This window comes from Lipotes vexillifer, unplaced genomic scaffold (genome assembly GCF_000442215.2).
Source record: "Lipotes vexillifer unplaced genomic scaffold, Lipotes_vexillifer_v1.1 scaffold916, whole genome shotgun sequence".
Lineage (NCBI taxonomy): Eukaryota > Metazoa > Chordata > Mammalia > Artiodactyla > Lipotidae > Lipotes > Lipotes vexillifer.
Window position 1 is genome coordinate 3,638,247 of NW_006798383.1, and position 8,313 is coordinate 3,646,559.

General features: G+C 55.0%; 1 protein-coding gene across 1 annotated transcript in view; it reads left to right on the forward strand.

The window, feature by feature from the left end:
- Positions 1-8,313, forward strand: part of PDCD11 (programmed cell death 11) — a 40,946-nt gene that overhangs the window by 31,945 nt on the left and 688 nt on the right. Inside the window, 10 exon segments of the mRNA XM_007470431.1 lie at positions 1,928-1,984; positions 2,573-2,695; positions 3,259-3,381; positions 3,762-4,062; positions 4,260-4,376; positions 5,064-5,213; positions 5,413-5,663; positions 6,359-6,527; positions 7,088-7,241; positions 7,736-7,901. Coding sequence (XP_007470493.1) covers positions 1,928-1,984; positions 2,573-2,695; positions 3,259-3,381; positions 3,762-4,062; positions 4,260-4,376; positions 5,064-5,213; positions 5,413-5,663; positions 6,359-6,527; positions 7,088-7,241; positions 7,736-7,901 — 1,611 coding nt within the window.

The window sequence follows — 8,313 nt, forward strand, 5'->3', positions numbered from 1 at the left end:
TTTTTTTTTTTTTTTTTTTTTTTTTTTTGCAGTGCACGGGCCTCTCACTGCTGTGGCCTCTCCCGTTGCAGAGCACAGGCTCCGGTAGCACAAGCTCAGCGGCCATGGCTCATGGACCCAGCCGCTCCGCGGCATGTGGGATCTTCCCGGACTGGGGCATGAACCCGTGTCCCCTGCATCGGCAGGCGGACTCTCAACCACTGCTCCACCAGGGAAGCCCGGATATTCTTAATTTTTAATCTTTGCCATTGAATGGGCTGAAATTGACCTCGCTTTTTAATTTGAATTTCTCTTACTGGTCATTTTTCATGTTTATTGGCTGTTTACATTTGTTCTGTGCTTTGCTTGGCCAAGTTGCTTCCTCATTTTACTACTGAACCATTCATCTTTTTAATTAAAAAAAATTGATCTGTATGTGTTCTCTGCAAGAGGATAGCAGTAACCTTTTGCTGTTGGGGGGTGCTTTATGAACTATTTTGGATGCACAAAAATGAACCTACCTCAGAGTTTTAAAACCATTTTATAGCCTGAATAAACTAGCATGGAGAGGCATATTTCAGCCTTGTACAATACAGACTTGTCTGACAACCACAGTTATCCAACAGTGGAGCAGACACCTTCAGGAGGCAGAGACTGGAAAGTAGTAATTGTCCTCCCATCTCGAGTGTCCCAGCCACCAGCACCTGCGTAAATTCTCAACCACTTATCAGGGCTAAAGAGCACAAAATGCCCAGGGCCTTAGGAGGAGAAAAAGAATGAGTCAGAGGGAAATCCAAGATCATCTCTGCTTTGCTTATTTAGGCTTACAAAATACAGGTGTGATTTTTTTTTTTTTTTTTTAGCAAAATATTTTTAAAAATAACATTATTGGGCTTCCCTGGTGGTGCAGTGGTTGAGAATCTGCCTGCTAATGCAGGGGACATGGGTTCAAGCCCTGGTCTGGGAGGATCCCGCATGCCGCGGAGCAGCTAGGCCCGTGAGCCACAACTACTGAGGCTGCGCATCTGGAGCCTGTGCTCCGCAACAAGAGAGGCCCGCGCACCGCGATGAAGAGTGACCCCCGCTTGCCACAAATAGAGAAAGCCCTCCCGCAGAAACGGAGACCCAACACAGCAAAAATAAATAAATTAATTAATAAACTCCTACGCCCAACATCTTTAAAAATAATGTTATTGTAGTTAAATGTATGAGTAGCATTCAGTTATAATTCCTCCGTCTGTCAATGTGAATAATAGGTTAAATGCCTAAAGACAGATGATCCCTTCAGGTCCTTTCCTGCTTTAAGGGCTGTGATTCCCTGGTAGAAAAGGCATGCGCCTGTCATGGGAGAATTTGGACTACATTGTTGCTGAGATCCTTTCTACTGATAAGATTCTCTACCTTGCGTGGTGGTATAAATCACACCACCATTGCGTGGTGGGTTTGGAAACCCCCCCGAAGAGTAAACCCTGTTTCCCTCCCAGAAGCCTCCCCTGCTCAGGCCTCCCTCATGGGCTCCTCTGACCCGCTGCTCTGAGTCGGCAGTGGTACCAGGCCGTCCCCTGTCATGGTTTCCTGTGCTGAGTCTGTCTCTCCACGAGACCAGACCCTCCCAGCCCCCGATGCAGGACTGGTCTCACCTCCTAAGTACTCACCGCGTGGCTCTGTGCGCCTTCCAGAGGGCTTGCATGTATCCTCTTGTTTCCTCCTCCCAGCACCATTCTTGGGTGAGGAGAGAAAGTAGCGGTATTTTTACTTGACGAACTAGTAAACTGAGGCCTAGAGAGGGGACTTGTCCTGAGTCCCTCAGCAGGTTGTCAGCAGTATGAACAGAGCCCTTGCTCTCGCCTGTTGCTCAGCCTTGTGGAGAGGAAGCCGAGGCCTTCTCCAGAGTCTCCTGAGGTGCTGGCTGGCGCCAGCGTTTCTTTCTCTTTTGCTCTCACTCCAGGTGTTATGTGCTGTCCGCTACAGGCCCTGTATTGACTTTGTCACTGCGATCGTCCAGGTGAGTGTCTGTGTTGTTGGGGGAAGAATTGCGGGAGAACTACTGCCCCGGCCCCAGAGGACTGAGGAGAGGCTGTATGGATCTGACACAGAGCTTTGGGCCTCCCAGCTTGCTTCCCTGCTCAGCCCCTTTATGCCCGGCCCCGTTTTTTATCCAGAAAAGCTGAGGACATTCCGATTGTAGAAGAACCTGTCTGCTCAGGCTGTTTTCCCAAAGAAAGGCTCAGACATCCATAGTGGTGTTCAGAGTTGCCAGATGGCGGGCCTAGTGAGGGGAGGTGATGGAGCCCCCGGGGTTCCATGGTACGGACAAGTGTGCCGTGAAGTGGATTGGCCTGAAGTCATGGTCCGAAATGGATGTATGAGGTTTAACCTCCCTCTGGCTTGCTCAGCCTCTCCCTGTTACTATTAAAGCCGTCCCCAGCTGACAGGAGTTCAGGAGAGGGTAGGGCTGGGCTCTGACGGTGATATCCTACTGACAGGTCCAGAGTCGTGTTCTTACAAATTGTGATTATCACAGGAGATTTGGGGGTGAGGGTCGGGAAATGGGGTCAGAGGTACATGTGTAGTAAGCCTTTTATTCCTTTAGGACGAACCCGGAGACGAAAAGCAAAATAACAGATCCTGAGATTAACTCCATCCAGGATATTGAGGAAGGGCAGCTCCTGAGGGGCTACGTGAAGTCCATCCAGCCGTCCGGTGTGCTCTTAGGGTGAGTGAGGTGGAGCCCGGGGACGTGGACCAGCCCCGAGCGTTCTCCCGGGGCCTGTCTTGATTGGCCCGCCGCTGCCCCCTGGTCACCATCTCTGGAGGGAGCATGAAGGAAGGAGAGTCTCTGTTCCCACCAGTGTTTTAAATTCCAAGTCTTTTTATGCTTTCAAAAAAGTTTTGAATTACTCTTGTTTGGTGTTTTTGACAAAGAATATGGCATATCCATGGTCATGATTTGTAAATGTTCCATGAACCCCCAGATGTTACAGCCTTCCCTGCTGTAATTATGTTTCCTCATTTTCTTCTGGTCTTTCTAGCAGCTTGTGAGTGCATTGTGATGCTCTGATATGGGGTAAAGAGTATCTTTCAATTATGTCTTCATTACGCTTGACGATTTTTCCAGTTTACAAAGCCCCCTTTATTTTGTTGAGTGCCGGGAACCTTATGTCTGTCCTAAATCCTCGTCACAACTTGAGTCTCTGGGAGAGAGGAGGCAGTAGACTTGGCTGGGGACTCTGTTGCAGTGTTTCTGACCACAGGACCCTTGTCTCTCTCTCCTGTCAGCCTTGGCCCCTCAGTTACAGGTTTGGCCCAATACCCACATGTCTCCCAGTACAGCCTGTCCCAGAATGCCCCTGATGACAGGTCTCTCCCCGAAGGCAAGCTGCTCACAGCCAAGGTCCTAAGGTAGGTGCTCTTCTCTCTTTCTCACCTCTTTCTCTGGGAACGCTGGGTGGAGATGGAGAGGTGAACTATAAACATAATGGCTTAGGCAGTGGTAAGTAACGATGAATGAGCTCCCTTTGTGTGGAGCCTTCTACCTCAGCTCCTAAAGGCAATTGTGGAGACTTTCCTCTGCACAGGCACCCGTCTTTGGGGACGGAGGAAGGGATAACACAGCTGCCCTCTGTATCTCTCTACCAAGCAATTGTGCAGATCATTCCTGAGATTACTGCACGGATTCCAAGGCAGGTGGGGGCAGGCCCAGAAACTGGGGGCTGCTCGCTGTGACCATTGTGCTCCTTATGCTGTCCCCATGGTGCGCTCGCCTGGTCTCCCTGTCGTAGCCTGAACCGCCGGGAGAACCTGGTAGAGCTGTCAATCCCCGCCGAGGACACTGGAAAGCCGGACGTGTTTTCTGCCTCCCTGGGACTGCCACTTGCGAAGCGAGAGGGGAGGGAAACGGAGGCAGAGGAGAGAGACCACGAAGGAGAAGAGAAGGCGGAGAGGAAGAATCAGAAACAGAACGAGAAGAGGACTGGAAGGGGGCGGGAGGGCGCACAGCTGCCCGGCAAGAAGAAAGAGCCCCGGGAGCCCCGGGCGGATAAGCTGGGCAAGCGGCCACGCCCGGAGTCTGGCAGTGAGCAGGTAGGGCCCCCGGGGAGGATGGCCTCCTTCACAGGAAAAGGAGAGCCTTCCAGGATCCGCCCGGCAGCCGCTTCGCCTCAGCCTCACGGACAGAGAGAGGCTGAGTTTGGGTGGGGAGAGGGTACCGCCCGGGGCCGCGGAGGGCGCTTGGGGCGGGAGGAAGCCTGGCTCAGCGTCGTCCCCGCCTGTCACGCCAGGAAGGCGGGAACAAGAGGCAGAGGAGAGCTGCCCCGCCCGAGGAGGACGACAGCGGTGTGGAAGTGTACTACCGGGAGGGACAAGAGGAGGTGGAGGAGACGGGTGTGCGGCCCCAGGTGAGCGGCGCCGGTGTGGGGGAAGGACCGCCCCAGGAGGGAGTCCCTGCTCCCCTGCCTGAAGGCTGGGCTGTCCTCAGCACCACCCTCCTGTCTTCATTTTCTGTAAAATGTGAGGAAGTGGGGTGCCTAGTTTCCTCAGTTGGTCATCAGCTCCTGAGAGCAGGGCTGCTGCTTCACCTGCTGAGTGGGCTGTGAAAGTCCATTCTAGTCGATGTTGATTAGCTGGAGCGGAATTGAATTAGTGGGGGTGGGGGGACGGGCAAAGGAAAGGAGGCTTGTCCGTCGGAGCCTGTGTCCTGCTCTGAGAAATGAGGACAGCGCTACTGGGACTGAGGGCAGGTGTGGAAGGGCTTCCCAGACTTCAGGTGTCGCATCCCTGCCGCCCTCGGAACATCTGTCATACCTCTGTCCTAGCTCTACTGCTGTTGTATGCCTGCACGTTCATATGTGTTTGCCTGTGTAGCTTTTTAAAACTATTACTTAAATCTACTTATTTACAAAGGAAGTTTCTTTCATGTCACTCCTAAAAGTGTCCCCAGTGCACCGGGGCCTAGCCTGGCCGTGGGAGGAGAGAAAAGGTCTCTGGGCACCGTGGGAGTCCCTGCTCCTCCGGGTGGAAAGGGGCTGCAGAACAGGGGCAGCCTGGGCTCAGTGCTTTTTTCACATGCGCCTGTGATCCTCCAGGAGAAGCAGACCAGGCCGGCAGAAGCACCCCGGCTGCAGCTGTCTTCCGGCTTCGCTTGGGATGTGGAGCTGGACACCCTGACCCCGGCCTTGCCACCTCGCGAAGAGAGCTCCGACAGCGAGGAGGACGAGAAGCTAGAGCAGGCCACGGTGCCGTATTTTCCAGGGCTTCGTCCTTTCTGCGGGGACCCTTGGCGCCGGTCTCCCGTGCTCTGTCCTACCCTGGGTGTCTCTTCCGAGGGGTAGGGCCGTCTCAGGCTGGGAGTATTTGCGGAGCTCGAGGGCTGCCCTGCCAGACTTCCCCGGGGCTGAGGAGCAGATTGCTCACTTGGTGTTCTGCCTTCCACAGCAGCAGAAGAAAAGCAGGAAGGAAAGGGAGCTGGAGAAGCAGAAGGCAGAGAAAGAGCTGTCCCGCATCGAGGAGGCGCTGATGGATCCCGGGCGGCAGCCGGAGTCAGCAGATGACTTCGACCGACTCGTGCTGAGCTCCCCCAACAGCTCCATCCTGTGGCTGCAGTACATGGCCTTCCACCTGCAGGCCACAGAGATCGAGAAGGCCCGGGCCGTGGCCGAGAGGGCGCTCAAGACCATCTCCTTCAGGTCTCGGCTATGCCCTCCTGCCTTGGGGCCCTGTCTCTCTCCAGGCGGCGCTGCGTCTCCTCAGCAGGCTGGTGGCAGTTTGGGTGGCTGCCACCGGGCACCTGTGGGTTCACAGGCTTTCTCTGAGAGATGTGCCGTCTGTGAAATAGATCTGCTCATTCATATTTTATAGTCCTCTTCACCGAGATAGCCAAGGGTAACGTTTACACGAGGCATGGCCCTCAGTTAGGTACCCCACTCGGAGCAGAAGTACAAGAGGGAAAACACTCTCCTCATACCTGGGCGAAAACGATGTCGGTGACCATGTTCCAGGCAGAGGGTAGAGCGGGTTTCCCAAAGGCTAGTGAAGAGGGGTGGCGCTCCTCTGCATCATATGCTCTTAGTGTGGGGGGAGATTCAGACCACAGATTCCTTCCAGTCCAGACCTCAGGCCGGTTTGAGATCTGGTAGGTTTCCTTCCCAGGAGTGGAGGCAGAAACCAGGGGAGCCCCAGACCCCACAGCCATGGGGTCGGGGTTCCTGCTTCTGTGTGAGCTGCAGTGGGGACAGGGCCTCTCGGGGCCTGCACTTGGGGGTGGGAACTGAGGACGTGGGTGCAGCCTGGGGAGGAGGATGTAGTTCCAGTCCCCCGATGGCAGTGGGGGGCTCGTTGGGCCAAGATGATGGAGCTCACGTGCTGACTGCCCTCCCTCTAGAGAGGAGCAGGAGAAGCTGAACGTGTGGGTGGCCCAGCTGAACCTAGAAAACATGTACGGCTCCCAGGGGTCACTGACCAAGGTCTTCGAGCGGGCCGTGCAGTACAACGAGCCTCTCAAGGTCTTTCTCCATCTGGCTGACATCTACACCAAGTCAGAGAAATTCCAGGTAGGAGTCTGGGCCAGGTGGCCGGCTGCCAGGGGGACCTCAGCCACTTAGAAATGAGGTCCTGGGAGTCCCAGAGGCAGCAGGGAAGTCTCGGGGGAGAACAGCCGCATCTGGACCCAGTCCTGCCCCAGGCTTGCTCACCTTCCAGGTGGGAGAAGTCGTTTCCCCTGCCTCCTCTTTGGGAATGTGGGGCCGGGATGAGGGAAGGGAAGGGACAGCAGAGCCGGGGGTCTATCCCTTGGGTTGCCGACGGGTGTCACCGACAGGAGGCGACATACCCCAGTAGCCCTTTTTCGTCTCTCCTCCTCCCCTTCGTCATGCTCACATTCTCTCTTCTAGACTTAGGACCTCCTCACGGCACAGGCTTAGGAGGGAGACTCCCCATCATGCGCTCCCCTCATCCTGTACGCCTGTCCTCTCCCCCCGCATACCTGACATTGGGCCTGGATACTGATGGAGTCTGAGCCCAGGTCTAGCTTCCCACAAGTGCAGGTGCCTGTCTCTGCCATTGCCCCCTCTGTCTTAATCACTCTCCTCAGCTTATGTCGTCTTTCCCACAGGAAGCTGGTGAACTTTACAACCGGATGCTGAAACGTTTCAGGCAGGAGAAAGCTGTCTGGATCAAATACGGCGCCTTTCTTCTGCGGAGGGGCCAGGCTGGGGCCAGTCACCGCGTGATGCAGCGAGCCCTCGAGTGCCTGCCTAAGAAAGAGCGTGAGTGCTTGTTCCCGCCCACTGGTCCAATTCCAGGGCGCAGTAGCCTGTCTCCCATCTGGGCAGAGGGCTGGGGGTCTCCTCATCCGAGGCTGGTGTTAGGAAAGCCTTGTGGAGCGTACGTTGCTCGCTCTCTCTTGATCGTATGCTCATGAACATAGCTCGTGTTGCATTTTAAATTCTAAACTCCGAAGAGAGAGGAACAGAAAGGAGTTAGCACTCATTCTTTTGCCTCTGCCTGCCCCACAGCCCACCTCTCATCCCCTGATTCCCCCTTCTCGGTCCGGAGAGTAGGATGTCTGCTGTTGGGAGTCACAGATCAGTGCCCATCTGTGTATTTGGCCCTAAACCCGCCCCACTGTCCCTCTTGTCGTCACCTAGGTCTTAGGACCCAAGAGCAGGGAATCGGGCATCAGACTCTGTCCCTGTAGGGTAGTGTGTTTTGATGAGGGCATCTGTCTGCTTTCTGTGTCTGAGTTGTCCTCTCCCTGCAGACGTGGATGTGATTGCCAAGTTTGCGCAGCTTGAGTTCCAGCTGGGGGATGCGGAGCGCGCCAAAGCCATTTTCGAGAACACGCTGAGCACCTACCCAAAGCGCACAGATGTCTGGTCGGTCTACATCGACATGATCATCAAACATGGCAGCCAGAAGGAAGTCCGGTGAGAGGGGAGGACAGGCTGAGGCCTAATTGCCTGTTGGGGGGTTGGGAACATTGGCCACTTGGAGGCGTTTTAGCCCCCCAGCAGTTCCCGGTACCCCAGTTCTCTTACTCTGTCTGGAAAAACAGCTTTGACGTGACACGTCCTATGACATTCACGTTTCCAGTTTCTTTTCTGCCTCAGCGGCTAGCCTCTGGTCTGGCTGGAACCTTGGGTGGGAGGTAGGCTAGCCCCAGGCCTGGGAATCAGGAGACTTGGGTTTTCCTCATAATTAATGCTGAGCCTGGCTCTCATGGTAGAGAGTGTTCACAGGCATGATCTCACTGATAACCGCCAGCATCCCCACAAGGCAGGGAGGATTAGTCCAGAAAGAACTGATGCCTACCCCCCCCCCCCCCCCCCCCCCCCCCCC